Source organism: Eutrigla gurnardus (assembly GCF_963514095.1).
Source record: "Eutrigla gurnardus genome assembly, chromosome: 14".
Taxonomy (NCBI): Eukaryota; Metazoa; Chordata; class Actinopteri; order Perciformes; family Triglidae; genus Eutrigla; species Eutrigla gurnardus.
In genome coordinates this window covers 6,749,206-6,773,697 of record NC_139937.1, presented here as the reverse complement: position 1 = coordinate 6,773,697, position 24,492 = coordinate 6,749,206, and the positions used below count along the sequence as shown (strand labels likewise).

The 24,492-nt window shown below is 42.7% G+C and overlaps 1 protein-coding gene and 1 long non-coding RNA gene across 2 annotated transcripts; both read right to left on the bottom strand.

The window, feature by feature from the left end:
• Window positions 1-293: 293 nt before the first annotated feature.
• Window positions 294-4,055, bottom strand: spaca6 (sperm acrosome associated 6; the record flags this gene model as incomplete). The annotated part of the gene is made up of 8 exons (XM_084026952.1): window positions 294-484; window positions 1,483-1,639; window positions 2,405-2,508; window positions 3,006-3,083; window positions 3,170-3,193; window positions 3,445-3,516; window positions 3,683-3,769; window positions 3,842-4,055. 8 exons carry the CDS (start codon window positions 4,053-4,055, stop codon window positions 294-296), a joined length of 927 nt encoding a protein of 308 aa, XP_083883078.1.
• A 3,859-nt stretch (window positions 4,056-7,914) lies between these two features.
• Window positions 7,915-24,154, bottom strand: LOC311024536. Its single transcript, XR_014598311.1, has 3 exons — window positions 23,672-24,154; window positions 15,693-15,753; window positions 7,915-8,137 (listed from the first exon to the last, which is right to left on the bottom strand). It is a non-coding gene; the product is annotated as an uncharacterized lncRNA (long non-coding RNA).
• Between the last annotated feature and the right edge of the window lie 338 nt (window positions 24,155-24,492).

Below are 24,492 nucleotides of genomic sequence, written 5' to 3'. Positions count from 1 at the left end.
AACAGTCTGTAGAAGACCTGAGGATTGGTGAAATGCCTTTATTGCACTACATGAATCTTCCAAACTCTCAGAATCCTAAATCTTCATCTCCGTCTGCTTGTTCGACGTGACACGTTTGCTCTGGTTTTGATGACCAATATAGAGCTCTGCAATAGATAAGGAAAATGTGGAATACAGTATTTGATCCCAACAAATATGTGCCATAGGCGCATCTTGACTTAACAGGAAAGGTGTGCATTTGTAAGTCACTTTTCTGTCGGTGTCTCACATTGTGTAGAATTAATAGATTTGTTTTACCCCAGGGAGAGGAACAGCAGCAGGAGCAAAGCAGTTAAACAGGCGGTGAGAAGCAGTGGCGAGGGGAGGAGGACGAGGGGGGAGTGGGGGGAGCCACCAGGCGCAGGGAGTAACCGCCCTCCTGGGAGCAGAGACAGGTCGAATATCTCCTGCAGCTCTGTGTGGCCTGCCACAACCTGGGGGGTGACTTTAAAAGAGGGGTGGAGAGAAAACACAAGGGAGAATTTCAATTTCATGATATTCTAGCACAAATATGTGTGAGATTTTCTTAACACTAATTGAAGACATTATTTATGTCATGAGTGGGTCTATAACCCCCCATTTACTTGTAGGTATAATAAAGCATACTTTAAAAGAAGAAAATGTCTGTCCTTAATGCGGTGGAGCTTAGAAAGAATTTACATGAATACGTAATCAGGAAATACAGTAAAGATAATTATACAGTATATACACAATTATGCACCCATGCAAAGCTGTATGAATATGCATATCCATACATGGATATACATAAATACACATCTTCTCACTTTCATACATCAGAACTCATTTCATTGATGGCCGCTTGAGGTTTCTTCCCTTTTTTCACTTGGTTTTTAGGGAGTTTTTCGATGGAGCGTCCCAAGACAGAGGATGTTGTACACTGTACTGCTGTCTAAGGCAAATTTGTGATTTGGGGCTGTATAAATAAAATTTAATTGAGTCAAATTATTTCACTTCATGTTAGCCCATTTTGTTTCATAATATGTAAATATTTCCTCAGATTTGAAGAATGTTTCTCATTCCAAGCATTTGATTTTATCTTTCAATATGTTTGTACTCAGGCTTCCTATTTCCCAAGTTAATATTCATCTGTTGTATCATTTATCTTGGGAGGCATTACATCTAATAAGGTAAACAAAATTAAATCTTCACCCATAGAAAACATTTTATTTGCCTACCAATTATACTGATGATTTTAACATTTTATAGTATCAAAATATATGTATATATAATGCATATTTTGACATTACCTTTGAACACAAATGAGGAAGGCAGCCCTCATTAAGTATATTTATACTTTATCTATATTCTAAGAATATTCCCTCCTTAAGTATAAAAGCATTGTTTTGTGTTCCCGTACAAATGACCCCCAATTGCTCAATACAATTTCCAATTATTTCTCCTAAATGTGGAGCATGGTGTTACCTGTGAGATAGAAGTATAGCCTGACAATGGAGCGTCGGCCGGAGTAGATCTCACACTGATAGGTTCCCTGATGTTGCAAGCTGGTTGAACGAATGGAAAAGAGCCTGTCCAGGCCTGCGGTCACTTCTTTAAACCGATCCACCTGCTGTGTTTTCACCTGGCCAATACATTTGTACAAATACTGTCAGCAGAACTCATTCATGCCAATCTGTTCAGATACCAAGACGGATTCATAAAGCTGGAATTCATAAAGGGGAATTCATAAAGCTGGAATGATGAATGCATCTGTGGATGTGCTACACTCGTCTTTTCAATGAGACTTTTGTCATTGGATCATGCTACAGCAAATCACTATGGATCCGTCAAGTGTGGAAGCAGTTGAGTATGTATTGATAAGACCTAGCCTATATCTCTGTTACCATTTATCATGTGGCTAGGAACAGCATTTATATAGGCTACTGGTTGGTCACACAGCACTCATCAAAGATCCACAGTTTTAGCACAACGAGGTAAATGTGTGCTTTTTCCCCCAATAAATAACCAATGGAGCACTATCTGCACTTCGTCATGCAAACCAGCATGTTCATACAAACCCTGTTTCTAGTAAGCAAGATATTTACATTTTTTAATTGTAATCTCAGGATGAGTGATGTTTCTTAAAACCCACATCTACTGAACTTATGCCAGTAACTAATTCCCAACGCTGCTTTGTCACTTTTTAACCCCAACCATCTTGCTTTCACACTTTATGCTAAGCTAAGCTAACTTTCTTCCGTCCCCAGCTTCGTATTTAACGGGGAAAACACGACTGTGCTACTAATCTTGTCATCTGACTCTTGGGGAAAAGGCTATATGGGTTTTACTGTTGTTGAATTATTCTTTTAAAAAGGTATTGCAGTGGCAGTGGAACGGTTCGCCGTACCTCTTCTGCAAACCTCCAGATCACCTCAAGATCGTCTGGTAGGTGAAATGGCACTCTGCACCACATTTGGCTCCCGTTGTTCTCCGCTGTCTTCATTTCTTTAACTGACACAAACGTATAGTCACCCATGTGCATACAGTAACACACACACGCGCACATGCACAGATTACATTCACAGGGGGGCAGCTCTTGCCTTAATGATAATACTTAAGCCCAGTCTCTGAGGAGTGGAGTAAAAGTGATGATATGCTAAACAGCGGCTGTGCTGTAAAGGGTTGATATGAATACCATCGTGCGTGGGAGTTAACTGTCACCTTGCATAAAGAAGCCAAGGACTTAAAGGGTACCTTGGGGATTCTGTGCAAAAGATATAATGTGTGGAAATAAAACCTCGCCTCGGTCTCCTTTTCAAATTTCGACTTTCAGCTAAGAGCATTTCAAGGATGAAAAAACGGAGCATTTCAAGGATCAAGAGCGGATGAAGGTGAGAATATAGTTATGTAAGGATGTGTCATGTCTGGATTAGAACACCTCTTTTTTTTCCCTATAAAATGTGCTGTAACAGTGTCACTATCCGACAGTTTGGATTATAAATACTCACCTGGGCAGTCGAGGGGGAATTCACAGGAGTCGTACTGGCAGGTGATACAGTTGAATACCGCACCTGCACTCTGAAAACCTGATGGGTGCATGAAACTAATACGTCTACAAAATATTACGTTTCTGACAGAAATGATGATTTGAAGAGACAAACAAGACACTGACCACATGGAGGGAAGCATCCAGAGACTGTGAAAATAAAATAAGTCAGTAAACTCAGGTTTAATTCCATCTTGAACAGTTGATTCAGTGCCAACGTCAAGAAGTATGAGTCAGTTCCATCGGACTCCTTCCTTTATTCTCCACAGTATATGAAAGGCTGAAATAAGGTAACTAGCTTATTAAAGAGAATACAGAGATCAGAGGGAGCTGTAATGATCCAATATGGGCCTCAACGTAGATGAAAAGATGAAGGAAAAGGGGAAGGGACCATGTCTCACCTCTAGGCAGTTTGGAGGCAGCTGCAATGAAATTGTCTGCTGCGGTCTGCAACCTTTCCTCATACACTGTGTCTGATGGATGGAGAGGAGGAGGAGGAGGAGGAGGAGGAAGACAGAATTATTTGGCTCAACACATCCTTTAGGGCATCATTTCTAACTCCCCTCAGTTTCCGACCAATTCTGAAGCTCGAAAGACTCATTTACTGGTACGATTGCGTGTGAGCAGGTGTTCAGCTACCGTCATTCAGCTTATTGTCGAACTCGTCCACCATGGGGAGGATCTCTGCATCCAGAAGTTCACTCAGCCGTTTGTCGTAGCCGTCACCTGGAAGAGGGACACGCATCACACGAGTGCTACTTTACACGTGAAAACAAATCCTAAAAACAAAATACGCACCCACTCTTCCAGCCTCAATTACTCTCTTGTTGTTGTTGAATATGCGGTCCAGCTTCCTGAAGCAGGCGTCAACGTTCCTAACGTTGTGTGCAGTCAAAACGTGACCCCAACACAGGCGACTACTGTCTTGCACATCAATGAAACACTGGTAGCAGCTCAGAGAGGACCCGAACAGCAGGCTAACGCACACGAGACACAAAGCAGATGTGCACATTTTGCAGCATGAGCACCAAAACTGGATGAATTGTTTTCATTTGAATCCTGGGCTCATGGTGACAACGCATGTGGACATTCCGGGGGTTTAAACCTTCCAGAAGCTTCAAATATCAAAGCTTCAATATTGAATTTATGTGCATGGCCCACATGAAATTAAACATAACATGTTGAAAGTGTCCTGCTCCTGTTTGCTCAGCATGCTTGGGTTTGAGGAAAAGAGCATCACAGACTCCCCTCTACACTTCCCTCCATTCTATTGTCTCTCCCCATTTCCTGCTGCCTCAATGCACCAGTTTTGCTGCAGAGCCCAGAGATGGAGCGAGCCAAGGTGGGAGGCGGCGTTGTGGGGGAGAGGGGCAGATGAAGATGGAGTTAAATGCTTGTGTAGGGACAAAGCGGAAAGCGTGTTGGTAAGAAAACTCAAGACAAATATACAAAAAGAGTGAAAGTTGGCGGTGTGAGGTTGGTGAGGTGGAAAGTGAGAGTCACAAAGAAAATGTGAACAAAAGGATTGTCAATAGCACTGAGCGGCGAGAACAGAGAAATTCTTGTTGGTGGAGTTCAGAGAATGTGAACAGTAGGGGTGGAATAATGTTAGAAAAAAAGAAAACGAGGAGGAACAAAGAGAAGAAGGGTGCAAGAGGTAAGAGAGGACACATAAGTGACAGACGGAGGCAGAGGAGGAGGAAGAGGGAACGGGACTACAAATCAAGTCGACTGCCTCATCACATCCTGTATCCCCCATCCTCCTCGTCCCCCACCCCCTCTCCTCCCTGGTCCCTCAGTCTTGGCGCATCTCCATGGCAACCAGACAGGGTGCCTAATACATGAACTTAATATATTTCCAGTGGCAGGGTGAGCTGGGTACTAATGCATTCATCTGTCTCCACACAGACAAACCAATCAATATTAGGCAAGAGTCTGCTCCAGGACCGCCAAAGTCAGACGGTCAGACGTGGAAAAGCTCAAATACGTGTCTGTGTGTTAAAGTCCATGTTCTTATGTTTGTATAGAGCATGGGTTGCATCAAGAGACGTTCATAAAAATCTCCTCATGAGCATTTATAAAAGCATAAAATCTGCTCACTCATATCTGCACACAATAACAAGAAGTGAAAAAAAAAACGTTTATGTGAAAGACGACACCCTTTTTTTAAAGAAAAGCAAATCATATTCACAAGATGTTTTCGATTACGTTCGACTAATTTGAAGAACTGCTGCTTTGTGTAGAAAGGAAGCAATTTGACTCCGTCTAGCAAAGATAAGTGAAGAAAACGAAAGGGGAACTGTGAGATCGCAAAGTTAACACCTGTAGAGTTTTTTGTGTCTGACAGAAAAAACATTTCTCAAAATAAATTCACACAACAGAACCACCTTATTTTAGTATATTTTATTCACATACTGAGGTATAAACTTTTCAAGGACAAAGCACGCACACACACACAGAGTACAAAACATGGTGATGTACAAATAACTGATTTTTAAAAGGCGACATATATGACGGGGTCACAACCCTCGGCTGTCTTCCTATTGGCCCCTGAGGGCTATAACACAAAGTCAGCCAATCGGGTTAGCCCCCTGAGTGTCTGTACTGCAGGTGGAGGGGTCTTCTTCTTCATGACATGGCAGGTCTAACATATACTGAAAACATTCCATATACTGAAGAAACACACAGCTGGATACTAAGATTAGATTGCATTTTTAACAGAAGGAAACATTACAGATTCACAACAGATTATTTTCTGGGTAGAAAAACATCCATCGAGGAATATTATTTTGTTTCTTTACCGAAATACCACTTTTTTTTGCAGGACGTTGAAACTGAATGCAGCCCTGTTCCCGAGGACCTCACCTGTGACCTGTTTTGACCTCACAGGTTAAGGGTCTCAGGGACAGAGGGGCATACTGAGAAATTAAAATACAAAGAGGAGGGTTTAAATACGCATTTCAAGTACAAAAGCGTAACGCAGAGATGAAACTTATTTAAAGAAAGTGCCGCAGAATTGCTCCACAGGGAGAGACGTGACCTCATCTGACATTTGGATTCTGCGGCACCGGTCGGCCTCAGGTCAATAAAAACATAGTCATGACATATTTGTTTTCATTCATCAATCTTTTGCCTTGCAGCGCAGCACTGAGAACAAAGTAACATTTTTCACAGCAGGGCTCAAATGATCGCAGCAATGCAGCAGTCTAGCACATTGTGGAGGAGACACAATTCATTTAGGAGAAACAATTCATTTTAAACAGTTAAATGTCACGGGCATTTTGAACATGATTTATTGAGCTAGTATTGACAAATTACAGTGTCTAACAGCTTTTCTGAGATCAGTGAGTTTAAAAATAGACATAATACATTAAGTGAGAAACATCAGAAGCAGAATTATATTCTAAAACAACTAAAATGTCAAAGAAAGGAACATTTATCTTAAGATGTTAATAATTACCCGAACACTTTCCTCTATGACACAAATCGCAGAATCTTTTCTCAAACGTAACTTATGTGTCATAAAACCTATATTTATTTTCAGTTCCTGCTGAGGTTTAATCCTCCACAGTGAATTTTCATGATGTTACAGTCTGGATGAAATGACAGGACCAAAAGTCATTCTTATTATTAATATGTCACTCCATGACAGGATCTGTCTTCTGACTTACCACTTATGATGAAACAGAGCAGGACAAGGATGGCATATAAGACAGAAATCCACCTGCAAATTAATTAAAAGTATGACACTTTAGACAACATCAGACTATCATTTTTTTTTTTACATTCTGTATATTTCGGTGATGAATGAACAAGAAGAATTGCGTAAAATTTTAGAAGCCAATGCCACCCACTGGTAGACAGACAGTATGACACATGCCGACTGGGGGGGACTGAATATGTTCATATATGTGGAAAAGTGGAATTTGCACATTTTATGACTCATAAAATGTTATATGCTCATCCCGTAAAACGCCTCACCGTGAATTAAAAGGTACCTGCATCATGACCTGCATCAAAAGGAGCTGCATTAATACACGTTACGCATTACCTTTAATACAGGCAGACGTTGTGAGCTACAGGCCTCAGACATACAGGAATCCAGGAGCGATTTTCAGATAGTCTCAGTTAACGTTGCATGTGACAGATCACACATGGAAGCCGGATCAGAGCGGAGGGAACAGATACAGACACATAAGTTATAACTTCACCTAGAAATGAACTATGGATTTATCTGGTAGCTTTTAAGGTTTGTTTAAAATACTGTCACTCTTGTCAGTATTAATAAAACAACTGTAAATGTATCATGCCAAGTCACATAGCACCACCAAAATGAAGAAAAGAACATTTCTGTGTCGATCCCATTCATGATAACTGCAGCAGGTGTAAAGGCATATTCTACAACACTGAAAGTCATAACATTTAAATTCCTTAACAGACGCTAATTTGACTAATTTACCTGCCAGATTTCATAAAGGGTATAAGAATGAGGTGAAATTCAGATAAACTATTTTTCCATCTGATGTTACAAATAAGGTGTTAAATAAGGGATAATCAAAACGAGGTGCGAATCAAAGAAAACATAAAATATGACCTGTCGACAAAATGCAGTCTGGACACTAATTAAAAGGCTTTTCAGTATGTACAGACACAGTCAAATCCATACTACAAATATATACAGCTAAAAGACATACAGACAAACATGACTGGATCCATTACTGTCAAACGAGAGGATGTGACAAATAAGTGATGAAAAAGTTGAAGATAAAAATGCATGTCAGCGCTGCATCAAAAATGTACAATCCTAATCTGCATTCACCTTGTGGGTGAAAACGTAGTAATAAAAAAAAAGGGAATAATCTTACAGTCAGCTTCTTCTTTTCCTTTCTCTCCCAGTCAGAGTGAGTCTGTGTTTCCTCTCCGTCTCTCTGATGCTCTATGCTGGGGCCAGACAGAGAGCCCAGCGGCAGGTAGGTTACAGACAATAGTATTGATTCTATTATTCTGCTCTCTACCTACCTGCCTGACGAACACCAACATCCATACAGCTGCTCACCTTTTGTCTCAGAGGGCTGCCGTCACGAGTGCACAGAGCTGCAAACAAGAGGAAAATACAGGAGAGAGTAAAAAGCGTGCTTCACAAGCCTGCTTATACACCAAACCTCCCGGTGCACATGCTATCCAACACTTGCAGACAACACACACTCACATGAATCCTCTGTGCTGCATTCATGGTCTCTAGTCGTCTCCCTTTGCTTTCATTGTACCTCAAAGTCTCCTGTCTTCCTTCCTCTCCCCCTCTTTTACACTCTCTAGTCGTCATCCTTCCATCTCCCCCTTTTTCCTCTCACGTTTTTCAAGCCTCACATCTCCACTAGCCCAGTTCCCCCCATGCACACACACACACACACGCACACACACACACTCCAGTCTGTGGGCTACGTGTATGTGTGTGAACGTGTGAAAGATGGAAAGAGAGTGAATAAGAATGCAGTGAGTACATGCTTGTGTGTTTGTACGAGTGTCTATGTAAGAGAGGAACAGTGTGTGTGTGTGTGTGTGTGTGTGTGTGTGTGTGTGTGTGTGTGTGTGTGTGAGGGAGGGAGGGAGACGGTGGGGGGAGGGAGGTAGGGTGGCGGAGAGGCTAGCAGAAAGTGGGGATGTAGGGGGAGGGTCAGAATCTCTAATAGAATGAGAATAGAGAGAAAATATGAAGCCCAGGAGTCCCGTGAACCTGAGCGCCTGACATTACTGCCTCCTCCTATGCCTACAGCAATCATACCATCATCAAACTGATTACAGGATTTATGGTGTTGCGCCTACACGACTGTAAACTGCAGGCGGAGTGACACCGAAAGCACTAAATAAACCCTGTCATGGCAAGCGTCACCAATTACAAGAATTAGGCTTGATTAAACAGCTTTACATCAGCGGTGGACAACGTGTATAGATTGCTGTTCAGTGCAACCAAACCCCCTCCAAATGGAGCCTCTTTAAACACAGTGAAACACTGAGGATAAAACCTGCATGCACACCCACCCATTTCGTGTTGCATGCATACACTGCATGTTTAATATTGTGTAAAATGTTCAATTCTCTCACGTTCTTTTTATAAATGTAATAATTTGACATGTCTAACAGTAGTTTGATTGTATTATTGTGCTACTCTCCGAGAGGACCGTCGAAGTTGTGTTTGTTGGATAACAGAATCATACGGCCCTGAGGGAAATTCAGAAATGAAAGTAAATCTAATTTAGACCCACCGATTGGCTGTCTGTTCAGCGAGATGGAGCATAAACACTATGCTTGATGTGTAAGCATCATTAATGGCCCTAAAGTGTTCTGACCGTGTTGGAGGACAGAGAATATCACAAATGTGTCACACATTTAAAGCAAATAAGGGTAAACTGACAAAAAAAAGATAATGCTTTTGGCCTGAAGGAGCGATTAGAGACTGGGGCTCGTGACGACACCTCACCACAAAAATGAAGGTATGAAATTGAGAAAAATCCAGGGATAAATAAGCACATCAATCTCTTGTGGCGTTGATGAGCATTTTAAAAGTCCCCTCATCGAAAAGCAAGAACTGACAAACTATGCATGATGGGAATCGATCGAGACAAAGTGTTCACCTTCTTTCAAAAGGCTTAGAGATGAGGTTCTCATTCTGGTTCATAAATATGCACAACGAGCATCCAACCTTTCAGAAATGTAGGTTAGAATAAAAGCACTACACTATACATACATAATACCTCATGAATATTCACGATGTACCCACATTGCCTATAGACTAGTCTGTGTCAAAATAGCAGCAGGTATTCTAGATACAGTGAAGCTGAATTTGGTTCCTGCTTTGATCCTATTCTGTGTAACTGTCTTATTCACAGCTCCGATGCACTACAGGACTCTTCACATCCTCCTCCGTAGCCACAATCGTACTGTAATGCCATACCACATACATTTGCATACAAACAACATGCTGAATATGTTAACAGTATCTGCTATGTGTGCTGTGTGTTCTGCACTGTCCTTTTGCATTCAATGTGAGCTGCTGTGCATTATGTGCTTGCGCAGCATATATATCCTATCTGATCCTGTGTTAAGACAAATTCCTGTACATTAGCAATATGGAGTGCAGGAGCCTCCGTCTGTCCGCTTGCTTGAATGCTACGTTACAGCATGGCGTTCGGAGACGGTGGCGATCTGGACCCCAATTTGACTTAAAGACCAAGAAATAACAGCTCTCTCTGGCATGAGCAGTGTCTGGACCTGAGTGACAAATGCAGAATGTCACAGACAGGTGTGTGTCTGGGTGTGGATGTGTGTGCGTGCGCGTGTATGTGTGCGCCTGCGGCTGCACTCTGCAGTGCCACTGAGAGACAAAGCACTGGGAGTGCTTCACAGGGATGACATCATCAGTCTGGGATGGTGTCTGCCTCGTCTGTTTTAGGATGCTCTAGTTCTCCGGCAAAGTCCCAAGAGAAAGGAGATGGCATCATTTTTTTGGAAGCCAACTCCTTCTCATCACACCTGTTTTCATAAAAGGAGTGCATGTGCATAAAGACGGGTAAACTGGAATTTTGAGGGGGCTTCAAGGAAGCCGTGATGCTTTATACTGGGGGAGGTTGTGGCGTTTTGCTCCCGATTCCAACCGTGAAAGTCATTTGAGAAACGCATGCATATGGTTGTATGAAAATACGTTTGTATAACAATCTGCTCACGCATATGCATAGTGTGCAGCATCTGCCATGCTGAGAAAGGAGCCAAATATAAATCGGTCACCGGTTAAAAATCTTCACCACATGAAAGACAGAGAGTTGGAGGATGAGGGCACACAGCTTTTCCTCCCATGTGCATTATCCTTGCCCAACACACCTTACAACTGTCAGACGTTCAGCCGTCTCCTCTGGCAGGAGGGCAGCGTTGTGCAGCGGAAGATAAAGAACACTTCGACTGACAGTGCCGAATCAGCACAATTCTGATATATGCCCCCTCCTCCAGCCCCCCTTTTCTAGGAGGGGAGGAGAGCTGGCTATAACGCAGTGCAGATGGCTGCCGTCTCAACCACCAGTCTGACATACAGAGGGGAAAGGAGGAGTGGGGGGAGGAGGGTAATGAAACGGGAGAAATGTGTGCGATTGTGGCATGGATGCAGAGGACTGCAAAGTGGCAACACAGAGGAAGTCGAGAAAGGTGTGTGAAAGTATAACATCAGGCTCCTCTACCTGTTGTAACATACAATGGCCTTACGAGAATCTCACCAATTACTGCCAGGCTCTCCCTTGCAAGGCTGTGTGTAATGTGTGTGACTCATGTAATTTATATGTTCTATTAGGGCTGGGGGGATTAATTATGTCATTCTTACCTTGCCTCTTTGACCGTATGCAACAGTGGCTCGTTATCAGAGCTTTACTTTCAGTAACTCAGTGACCGTTTATGAGGGGTGGGGTAGTATTGCAGTTAAACTGAGTCAAAGGGTCGATTAAAACGAAACGCTGAATGAAATTCCCCTCCCCATATTAATAATTCCCGTACTGTCCCTCACCTGACCTCAAAGTAGGATAAAGTAGGAACTACTGATTGTCCGTCAAACAGCAGGCGGTCCTCATAACAAACCGCCCAGTTGCCACAAAAACTGCACACAAAATGAGAGACAGTCTCATGGGAAAGTTAGAAAGGGTTCATCAGGACTTTGTCCAAGGGGGAGAGAGTCTGATTAGATCTTCGGAGGATAGAGGTTATCGCCGTTGAAAAGGACGAGTCATGCCATTAACAATTAGGAGATCCCCACGCGCAGTAACAACATACTTACCTCTCTGCTGGTGGTACATTAGACGTGGCAAGGAGTGACTCCGCAGGGAAAGCTAGAAGGTTGTACAGTTATCTCCGTGCTGTTTATTATGCGAAACCATACAACCAACTACCTCACACTGCAGAGCACAGACTGTAGAGCTGCTCTCCAGACAAGATCTTCACCAGCAGGACAAGGTGTCTGTGCACATATACTACGTGTACACCTGTCTGCCTCCGGTCTACAAGTCAGCCGATTACCGCATGCCTCACTCCTGAGGTGTAGTTAGTAGTAGTAGTAGTAGTTTAAAGTCACAGGTGGAAAAGGGATGCATGTTGCCGTTCTACAACATGAAATGGTTGCAAATCTGCACTCATGATTGGAAGGACGTATTGCAACAGGGAGGGCTGCAGTGGAGGAGCTCGGATTAAAGGCTGCTTAACGGCCTGGAAGTTATGTAGAGCAGGAGTCTCAATCGCATATATGCCAACAGATGCAGGTGGAGGACAAAGAAGAGGCAGCTGACATAATCAAATATACTGTAGGAAGGTATAAGACGAGATGACAAAAATATGACACACAAGTTGCATCTTTGTCAAAATTGCTGGTCTGAAATTTGACAACCTATGAAAATCAAATTTCCACACATCTAAGCCTCTCATGCAGGTGTGAGTACTACAAAGGCTTCAATGTTCATTCATAGTATATGCGTCTATTTCTTAGGAGTCATTGCCCTCTACTGGCGACTGTGCAAACTTCTCTATACTACTTGCTGTTCTCTCAATGCTGTCCTAGCATTGTTATATACAGGATGTTACAAGTACACAATCTCACATCCCACAACATCCTGGAGACATTTAAAAATCTGCAGCCTTTCTTGTACCCAGCTCATTATTCAAACCATATTGTTTGGCTTTGCACTTTCAAACATTCATACACACTGCAACATTTCATCCACATCAGCTGTCTGATTCTAGTTAATGGCTGACAGGTTTTCATGGGAGTTAAATGCCATCTGCCGTAACACTGTCATCACCGTCTAGTCCCCTGTCAGCTGTGATATCTAAATCTGGGTGACTTCTGCTACACAGCCAAAATCAAATTTCCTTCACGTCACACCATGTGAAAAAAAGAATCAAACAAAAGAAAAATCTCTTTAAAACTGAAACCTGTCAGAGTCGTAATTATTGCATGCTACTGTACTATTCTTGCTGGCACAATGCTACATTCCAACAGCTACAAGCCAGGAGTGTTGCATTACCCTGAGCACAGACTCGGACATAACTGGGGCAAGAGGATATGCTATGTAAATGCTATGTTCACAAAAACAGAAATATATCCACGGCATAAAGATGCTTTCAGAATTTCAAATATGTGACAAGAAAAAAAAAAAAAAACCCTGTGAAGTAAAAACTTCTCAGACTGTAACATTGACTAAAGAGAGCAGTTTGTGGGTGCTCTGCAGTTTCTACAAAACACTGTTTGGCCTGTGGGATGCAAGGCATCCATTTTCCAACAAAAGACCATACAATACAGGAGTTAAGATCACAGACCACACCTATCTTTCTGCAGACCTCGTGTTGAACTGCGTGTGGTTATGGACGTCCATGAGAAAGGGCAGACAGAGAGGAAGAAACTAGATGGCTGATCCTAAAACCCTTTAGCCAATCAGGGAACATGCTTCTGTAACTGTAAATATGTTACCAGGTGAACTTGTTTCCTATTTTCTCCTCCCCCTCCTTTCTTTTTTGGTTCGTGTTTAGAGCCCCCCCCCCCCCCCTGCTTCAGCCCTCACGGGGTCTCCATTTCCCGCCTCTAACCCCCCCTCTTGCCTCTATCCGCACATGCCGGCCTGCCTTTTTTCGTACTCAAAGTCTCGTCTGCTTTCTACCCAGCGTCTGCGATATTTTCAGTCACATCACGCAGAAATGCAGTGTAATCGTGCCAATGTCAGCTATCCTTCTCCCCCTCCAGCTCACTCCAACCTTAAGAAGGCCAGTCTGAACGTCCAAACAGTGAAGGACGACTCCACCATGACAAACATCTGGGGTGATTCATAAATGGGGTGTATCGCTGCAAGTTCAAAATTCCTCTCATACTTGATCATCATCCACATACAGTGAAACATTGGGATATCACATAAAGGAAACTAAACATTTCACAGATGCAGTCAGCACAACAAAACAATCTCTCCTTCAATGCTTTTATACTGATGAAATTAACATGATGTAACTCAGTGAAAAGATGAAAAATACTTCAAGGTTGAATGTAATGTACCAGCTGATTTTCAACATGTGTCAAAGCTGACCAGTTTCTAGATCTAATATATATGTATGACCTCTGCCGTTGCCTTTCATTGGAATAAACGTCTCTGAATGAGAGTAACGTAGCCGTAGCGTTGCATGTGTGTAATTTGACAGAGTAACAGAAATATGCATGTTTTTTTGCCCCAGGTGAGAGCAAGGCTCTATCCTTCACTAATCTGCTCTGGTTGACGCCAGCTTCACATAACAAGATGGCAAAATGAATGTTTCCATGGGAACCTTTTGCCTGGCAACCCCAACAGCCTGGCAACGAGCCAAACTGTTGCTATGGCACAGCTGTCAATCTACGTATGCTGGGATTGGTGTGCGTCTGGCCTTTTGTAGCTCCGCCCTTTCAGTTTCCAATCAAGTTTCCAATCAAATGCACAATGGAAGAATTTATCTTAGGTTTAAAAGTGGTGTGTGTGTGTGTGTGTGTGTGTGTGTGTGTGTGTGTGTGTGTGTGTGTGTGTGTGTGTGTGTGTGTGTCTGATGGTAGTATCTGGTAAGAAAAAAATGTGTGAGCATATTATTATGAACTGAAATGTGGATGCATTTTCCATTTTGTATCGTTGTATAATATAAAATGTTTAGGCATAAATTAGTGCGATGAGGATCTTAACGTCTTGTCAGCCAGAGCATCACAGTGGCTTGACAATTTTTTTATTTTTAAAGGAACAATATTTGACATTCAGAGCATTAATATAGCCGTAAACAACTATTTGCTCTGTAAAAAGACTCCTCTACCTGAGGAGAGAATGAAGTTGCTCTCCATCTGTGTGTTGCTATTGGACCTCCTCCCTGCTTAGATGATAACCGGGCTAGCCAGGTGTGCTTTAGTGCATGTTCATGCATGTGAGCGTGCCCCACATGCTAGCTCACGGCTGCTGCTCTGCACTGCTCTCATATGGCAGCTCCAGCTCATAACACTGTCCCAACAGACGGCATTGTTGCGAAGCGTAGCGCCCACCTTCCTGGTCCCCTTCAGGTAAAGACGTTAGCTCTGTCATTACATTTGCTGTAGTTTGTACTGGTAGAGCTGTTAGCACTGTGAGCTACGAGGCACCGGCTCAGGCGTAACCATGTTGAGAGCCATTGGATTACATTACTTTTAATTACCAAGCAAGATCATTTCTTGCCCAAATCATACAAGGACAAATACAAAGCTCCTTTTAATCATCCCAATCTATTATGCTTGAGGCATTAATTTATTAAACAAATGTGTATGTGCTTTTGCATTTTTGCAGGCCTAGTCCTTGGCTTACAGCCTTTCTAAAAGTACTGGTGATACAGAGATAATGATTATGAGTAAGGACACTCTGAGCTACTTTGCTGACCTACAAAATTAAAATGTGAAGGCACCTTTGTCCGTTATCGTAAGACTTTCCAGAGGGACTATGTAAATTCATCTATGCCAAATTAATCTTTTAACAGATTGTAATGTTTATTGAAAAGTTTCAAATCAATAAATGGAGGGTTAGGTGAGCAGATAAATGGACATGTAAATCGGTACATAGAGTGAAAATTGAAATGTATATTATAGGAATATAGTTACCTTGAGATCACTGTGTTGTCAAAGTGTGCCAGGTGTTCCTAAGACATGAGGCGGAGCCCGACTGAAACACACAAAAACACACACACAGAGAAAGGTTAGAGGGACAAGCAGGCCTCGTGAACAGAAAGACTGTTTAACCAAGAGGTCACAGGTTCAATCTCTGCAACAGCTGAAGTGTCACCGGACAAGACTATGAAAAGCTTATGACTTACTTTAGAGAACAGCTCTGAAATATAAACATGCACGGCCACTTTTGCAGTCCTTTCAAATCAGAAAAAAATATATATCTCATGCATCTCAAGCAGCATCTAAGTCACTCAGGAAGAACAGGCATCCGAACAGAGTTCAGGATTTCTGCTCCTGTGGACAATCTCTAGAGCTACGTTGGGATATCTGTTTTAAGTATTAAGTAAGGCTCAGTGTCTAACTTTTATAATTATTATGACATGCATATCAGAGCGACTTTCCTTAAAAGCGATTCACACTGCTGAGTGAAATACATTATAATTGGCCTCATTTCAAAAGCTGTACTTGAGGCTCAAATTTTACGCTGCCAGTAATACATTTTTTAGGTATTTACAGAATTATACCAACATGACTGAGCTTATTGTGAAATCTGCTTTTAGCTATTACTGAGGATAACTCTATTGGACAACACCATTTCAGTGTTTCACCGCTTAAAGGCATCAGGGATGGACATGACCGGTGGCACACAGTTACAAATTCAGTTTCATGCTTATTTTTGTCAGTCTGAAATTGTTTGGATAAACATTTGAGGGTGTTAAAACTCAGCGCACACATGCATTCTGCAGTGTGGACAAAGCGATGCACCAGCCTGGAGAGCTAAGCCTCCTGCTCCGGTTTGATAAATATAACTTCAAAAGAAGCAGCCAAACAGCTTTAGCTGGCCGACTGCACAATGAGCATAATAACTCCCCACCCCCTGGGAGCTCCAGCCCAGTTCATTTACCCTTGCAGAGTGCTGCCATGTCTCTATGTGCACATGTGTCTTTGTTTCACTGCGTGCCTCTCAGAGGCTCCCCACCTTCTGCTCTGTACAAAGCGGATGTATAGAGGAACCTTTTGGACCCAATTTTTACAGAGGAAATGCATCCCCCTCCTTCGCTCCCCTTCTATTTGCCCCTCACATGTAATGCCTGATTGACCACAGCACCCCTTAAAGAGGTCAAAGGGCAGACAAAACAGTCTGGTGTCATGGCAACCTGTGTGCCACCATCCAGAATGGTAAGGGGGAAAGCAGGGGGGTTCCAATGAGCTGTCAGTTAAACCTTTGAGAATGCTGCCTTGTGTTTAGGCTAATGTGTGTACAACATAGAAACATAAGCACACATAATGTGCCTGCACTATGCAAAGGTCCCTTCCTAATTTGCACTCCAGAATAATCAAGCCGAATCCCTGCTCGCAACACAGTTAAACCAGGCAGCATGCATGCTGATGTGTGACTGCTGCATGTGCACGCGCTTACGAGTGTGTGTGTCGTCCGTGTGCACGGGAGACACTCTTGTGTAAAAGGTTCTTTGTGACCGCTCGATGCAGTGGCAGTGTTTACGCGATGGGGGAGGGGGGCTAACGGATAAATGGGAAGCAAATGCATTCAGATCAATACTAAGCCGAGAGAGGGTGAGCGGGGTTGAGAAGAGAGAGTGGAAGGTGGTGAGTAGAGAGGGAGGGGCCACAAGAGGGACTGATTAATCATTCCTATATTGTTATTGACTTTCTGTTAAAGGGGGTGAGTCAGACTCTGAATTATGTGTTTGTGTGTGTTGCATGGGACTCAATGAGAGCACAAAGTCATCAATTACAGTCCTAGACTTCCCAAAATCTGGCACTTTAGCTCGTTTAGCCGTGCTCCAACTACCTTTTTTCATTCCCAGTGTGTAGTTACAAATCTGAGGCAGTTAAGTTTGCATATTCAGCGACAACAACCATGAAAGATTGAATTATGCATGTTTCGTAAAAAGAGCTAATATGCTGTTCCAGTTTCAACAGGAACAGGGAAGCTAAGGAGGCGAACAGGAAATCCCCTGTGAGGAGTTAATGAGGAGCTGACGACCGAAAAGACACAACAGGGAGGGAGGGAGGGAGCCAGGGAGGCAGGCTGCCAGAGGAGAAGGAGGAGGGGAAATGCTGAACCGACATATGACCCTCTGACTGTGACCTTGTTCATTGTCTTAGAGAGCAGAGACTGGATATACCTGAGGACGAGCCAGGTGTGAGCACATACACACAACCCACACACACGCACAATTTTAAAATGGTACTTGCAAGTTTCCTTAAAGAAATAGCCAGCAATACTCTGCCCAATACACACCCCAAAAAAATCGAATTAAATAAATCAAATGTACATAATTAGTTTTCAATTATAACAGTGCGACACCAACGTCAGCCGTTGCCACAGGCAGTGTTTACCTCTAATTACGACCCTTTTTAAAACAGCAACTTGTCGGTGGCCAAAAGGCCAAGCTAAATGAATGAAAGCCCCATTCAGTGTTACCTTGAACTTGAACAATGAGTCTGGTGTTTGTGCTGGGGCCACTTCCTGACCTTTCCATCCCTCTGTGGAAGCAACCAACCGCAGCCTCTCCTTTCATCTTACAGATGTGACCCCGATGACCCACACTGACCAAAGAACAGCCGGTAACGGCAGGTTTTACTTCCCCTATTGACTTTTGAATGTTTGACTTGTAAAAGTCTGTTTCCTGTGATATCACACACACACACACACACACACACACACACACACACACACACACACACACACACACACACACACACACACACACACACACACACACACAGTTTATAGACCATCACTTGATGCAAACCATCAGAATGATGGAATTCTTTATTGCTTAGGAGTTGATGTGACTGTTGGCGCCCTGAACCACAATGTTCATTTTCTAATGATTCACTGAACAGACAGACAATAAACACAAATGATTCCTCCTCATCCTCCCTTTCACCCTCCTTTTATTCTTGTCCTCCTATTGCTGCAGCATCAAACCGTCCCTCCTCCCTCAGACGCTTGCTCTCTCGCTTTGTCAAGGCCCGTTTCTTTACGCCTTCATTTTTCTTAAACCCTCTTTCTTCATACTGTACCCACCTCTCCTACTCTCTGTCTGGCACCAGAGAGCTGGCACACACCAGAGTGTTGCGGTGTGACGCAGGCAGTTGACACCTCCGGCGCCACTGCAGAGCATGTGTATCACTGCAAAGCATAATGGAAAGCCTTGTGAATGCCATCAATATGTTGCCAGAGGAGATTCAGTGACACTTCAAATCACTTGAACTTCAAACTTGTATGCTGTTTAACCGCTTAGTGGCCATTATTAGTTCAGAGCGTTGTGTCTGTCAAACAGAACAAAATCTAAAGATATTTATTCCAAAAACATGAATGAATCCAATGAATCCATTAAATAAAATACACAGATCAATATTTCTGTCATGTTGGTACACCACATAAGAAGCTACACCTATCAGTTAACTTAGTTTAGCACCAAGACTGAAAACAAGTAGAAACACTTTGAAGGAAACAATATACCTACAAACAAATCTAATGTTAACTAATGGACACACATGCTGAAAGGCATATTTTATTACCTAGTGTTTCCCCGTTTACGGTCTTGGTGCTCAGGTAACGGGCTACTGGCTGTAGTGGTGGTAGATGTGTAACTGACAGATAAGACTGTGGTATTGATGTGGTATTTCACTTAACTCTCAGAAAGAAAGCAAATGTATTTGCCAAAGACTATCTGTTGCAGCTTAAATTGAGATGTTCATTTTTCTTACACTTGGCATTGAGAAATAATTAAAAAAACAACTCTCAACATGGATAGACTGGTGACCTGTCCAGGTGAACCCTGCCTTTGCCCAATGACAGCTGGAATCGGCTCCAGCCCCCCCGCGACCCTGAATACAGGATAGATGATGCGGTAGACGATGGATGGATTCTCGACATGAGTGGGTTTTCTGTCTGATCCTTGTTCTGATTTTACCAGCGGAGGAACATCTGATACGGCACTTAAGACAGCCTGATTGTGCTTGGGGACTATTTTCCTGGTCCACGGTTGAACGACCCCATGAGAAGTAGGGAATAGACCATGCCTGATTATCTCAACAAAGCCCATTCCTCAGGAACCTGCTCCATAAATCATACATGACTGACATACTGAAGAGGACACAGTGCCAGCAGGAGAGAGCTGTGCGAGAATTATCACACTCGCACACAGTTTCACTATCTCTCGCTTCTACCCAGCCCCCAACTCCTTAGGCTCTTAAGATGTCTCCGAGACATGTAAAGAAACCTGGGATGAGAGCGGAGACAGAGATGATCAAAACTCAAGCCGAACACAGAAGAAAAAAACAAGAAAAAAAAGAAGGAGGCGGTGATAAAGACGGAGATCAAATGTAGGAGGCTGAGACAGACACTGGGGGGGGGGGGGGGTAGTTTAGCAAAGTAAGAGGTAACTCCGAGACCTACTAATGCAGAACTGAGGAATTCTCGCTGCTGACTCCAAACACATTCCTAGACCCTGCAGATATTAACCCCCACCTCACCACATCTGCCTCCATCTGAATACACGCGGCAGCCACCTGGGCCCTCCATGAGGAAACTATTCATTGATATCAACTCAGTTACTGGAAGAGATTATAACACCGCAGTGGAAGGAAGGATAACAGAAAAAAAATAACATTCATTATGTTCAACGTGCTACACTCCAACGAGTGGAATTTGTACGCCAATGCCCAGAAATCATGTATCATGATGTAGGCAAACAATCAGACAATTTCTTTACGCTAAACCAGAGGATTAAGAACAGTAAAATATCCAAGCAATGGAGCTTTTGCTGAACCAAATGCTCTCTTGCTGCCATGCCATTTTAGTTTGAAACGTTTCTAAATCTAAAAAAAGAATTTGCAAGTCTAGCCCGACTTTGAGATTTAGACTGATAAGATGCAGATATTTACATGACATTTACATACATTAACATGCTGTAGCAATAAACTGCATGAAAATATAATATGTATAGTACGTGATCCGAGAGAAACTTCACTGTAGAAAGTGTGCACAATATCTTTTAGTAACCATTCATTCTTTTATATCCTATATTTTTTGGCTTTTAATGTATAGTATTACATCATACGGTAGACAGGAATTTGAAGCCACCATGATGTCCTGATACTGGAGTTTGAGTGCAATACAAGTAGTAAAAGTTAAGTTTACAAATATGGTATTTCAGCTTTTTCTCCACAAAAAAACACAAAATAATGCCTGTATGTACTGATTGGCACATTTAACAGTTGAAAACTTAACTTGAACAAAACTCTCAGTAATATCTGGTGGACAACATGTAATGCTGTTACTAAACGATCATGCACCTGCTGCAACTGCAACAAAATACAAGAACTTCAATCAGAGAGAGATTTCCACTGGTAAAACTTCTAGGTCTGTGCGACAGAGAGAAATATTATCTGCTACTTGCTTATAGCAGCAAAAAGCCCTATGGGTATCCAGATGGAGCTCTCAGCTTCAGCCCCATTTCAGCCCCCATGTCCTAGAGAAGGCTGACAAACACTGATGCAACTAGAACACTGCGTCCGGGGGGAATAGCTCTCGCTCAGACCGTGAGAGAGCGTTAGTACATCCACATAGTCACATGGTGCGGCGCTTTCTCTCCACACCGGACCGCCTAGTGTGTGTGGTCCTTTTCCCATCTCTTTCACACCAGAGCTACATAATTGATAGCGAAGGTCGAGTTATATTTTATAAAGTGAAACACATTAATGGCTTCCTCCGCACTCTGAAGTTGAGCTGTGCTGGGATCAGTAAGTGGTAGCCTCAAGTTGAAGAGGCTTTAAATAACAGATACATTCATTGCAAGTACAATAAGCCAGGGTAATCCATTATTTCTACCAAAGTATTCAGTACTGTTATAGAGAAGCTGTGCTTTGGAGATGTAGTGAATGCCTCAAATTATACATGCATTGTTATAATACGATATAGTGTCTCAATTCCACAACCCTAAAAGAGTTATTATTCTCCGTTTGTGAGAACTGAATAAAAGAGAAAGAAGCTCTCACCAATTAAACATGATGTCACATTACATTGATTTTAAATTTTAAAGTTCCTTCTATCACAAAAAAAAGTTGTCATTACCATAAGACAATATCCAAAAAATCAGAGGCGTGATCTATGTACAAACTATCAACGGGCCATCTCCAAGACAAACACCACAAAACAGAAAATGTGAGCATGGGGTTTAATGAATTATCTGGACAAAACTGAACATGTATAGAAGTGTTTTAAAAAGTGGTTTGATTCCAAAAGAAAAGTCTGTCAGCTGGCAGGTGTATGAACATGAATGTTTGCTATTTTACCCTTTACTGTGGATGTCTTTGGACAGATAGTTGAACAAAATAAGCATTTGACTGAATTTATAATGGAAATATTTGGCAGATTAATTCATCATATAAACAGTTCACACACCATGACTTTATTACCTATTGATACCCTGTCATTCTTTTGGCCAAAATGGTCTTGGATTTTAATTACTTTACTTGCACTATTTTTGCTATTGAAAATATGTCTTCCCATTGAGACTGAGGAGGAATAGCTCCTGCTGAATAGCATCTGAAATTAAAAAGGAATTACTTGAATTTAACCGTTTTCAACTTCAAGACTGCATGTCAACTCAAGTCGTGATGAAATTTGTGCTCATGAATGTCGCCCAATGAGTAACTGAGCATCTCTATATTTGACCATGGAAAATAACATCTGGAATAAAAAAATAGCCGTTTTTATTAATGCTCAGTTTAATCATCTGGATCATCGGCCTTTGCTAAACCTCGTCTATGGACAAAAACTGGCTGCCAACCATCAAGATCAGCTTACTGACTTTGGTTCCAGTATTAAGCCTCGAGTTAAACCTGCATTCAGGCAGGACTACCATCATCCCGCAGTCATCCTCTGATCCACTGATCAGGGAAACTCTATTCCTGCCCTTTGCCAGATGGCGCACCCTGGCAGAGAGATAACTGGGGTGTCTTTGTGAGTTTGTTTGCATGCAGTCAGGGGTACCGAGACTGAGAGCTCATATCAGGTCTCCATGGAGATGGAAAAGACTTGTTAAGAGCATGGACAGACTGTGAATATAGGTCTATGGGTATAAGACAGGTCTTTGAGCTTGCATGCAGGGAACAACGTTAACTTGTCGATATTAAACAACAGAGGCAAAGCTGAGAACTAACAGCACAGCAAGGATGAGGTGCTACATGGCCACAAAGACTATTCAGAGAGGTGAGTTAGGTCTTAGTGGACTTTGAGACATGCAGTTGTGGGACACATACTGAGACCACAAACACACAGTTAGGGGAAGTAGAGCGTGGGACGATTCAATTCCACAGTAGGTGATAGCCAAAGAACTCAAACACGTTGTCATCTTTTCAACTGTTTCATATCAGCTGAAACTAAGAACCAAAGCTAGGGAAAAAACATCCACTCCCTTGCAGAATATATGTGAAGATTTAAAAAGACAGTCGTCGACACAATATGAGCACAAAAGTGAGTGCACCGACCCCGTTCGTCCTTCCCCTTCTTCCTTGCAACTGGGCCCCAAAAGCTGCCTTAGCCTTTAGCGATCTTTCGGCAAATACACATATTTTGTCGAGCAACTACAGGAGATAAAAGGGATGGCTGAGTAATGGGAGAAGCGTGGAGACGGGGAACATTTTCTAGCAAGAGTGGGAGGAAGGAAAATGACTTTAGGTACACAAACCAACAGAAACCACAGCAGAGCCAAACATACAAATCAAGAGGAGTTAGACGGTGAAAACAAGACAGAAACAATGTGTGTACATGATTATATTTCTATGTAAACAACAGCTAAACGATGGATAGAACGGTGCAAGAGAATTGAAGCTTATGTTGTATAGGTCAGCCCCCCCTTTTTTTTTTTTACCTTTTCCCGCGTTTCTTTCCCGATTACAACTTGATTTCTCCTCTCCGTCCCCTTTTCCTCACTCTGGAGTTGGTGCTGTCCCTCTCGAGTTGCAGTCTTGCATCTCTATTTCACTCCAGTCTTGTCACATTTTATCCGTTGTTGCCTCATCTCCTCTTCCTCAGACACCATTTCTCTTTTCTTCACCCCTCCATGCTCGGGACTTTGAAGGGGAAACATGCCTTGTGGACAAAGGACATCAACGGCGTTGAGGAAAAAGTACAGTATAAGTACTTTTCCTCGCAGCATAGCGCTGGAGCTGTGCAGAACCGGTTCCACCGTGCGCTCTGCAGGGAGGACAAACACATAAAAGTCTCAGCGGTGCAGAGAGAGGTGAGAAAAAGGAGAATGCCAGAGAAGGAGGGAGAAGGCATCAGTCATCGTGTGTGTATCTGTGTGTGTTTGTGTGTGTGTGTGTGTTTGAGAGTGTGCATGCATGCAGGGTAGGAATGAAGGAGAGAGGGAGGGACAGATTGAAAGAAAGAAAGGTGGGAGGGAACAGGAGGAGTATACGTGGAGAGAGAAAAAGGGGAGGAGACATTTTTCTCTCCGTTTTCCTATTCACATTTCTTTTCTAACACCCCCCCCCCCCCCCTTTTTGCTGAAATGATCCCTATAGGGTCTCTGTGTACACAACCAGCTTGTCAATACGTGATTATTCTGCCTTTCTACGACTGTTTTCCCCTTGTCATATTCCCCTTTGTCGAAGCTAGCTGTGTCTTTAAGCTCGTGCACTTGAACTCAGAGAGTGCTTTTCTTTCTCTGTGTACTTCCCCTCCGCT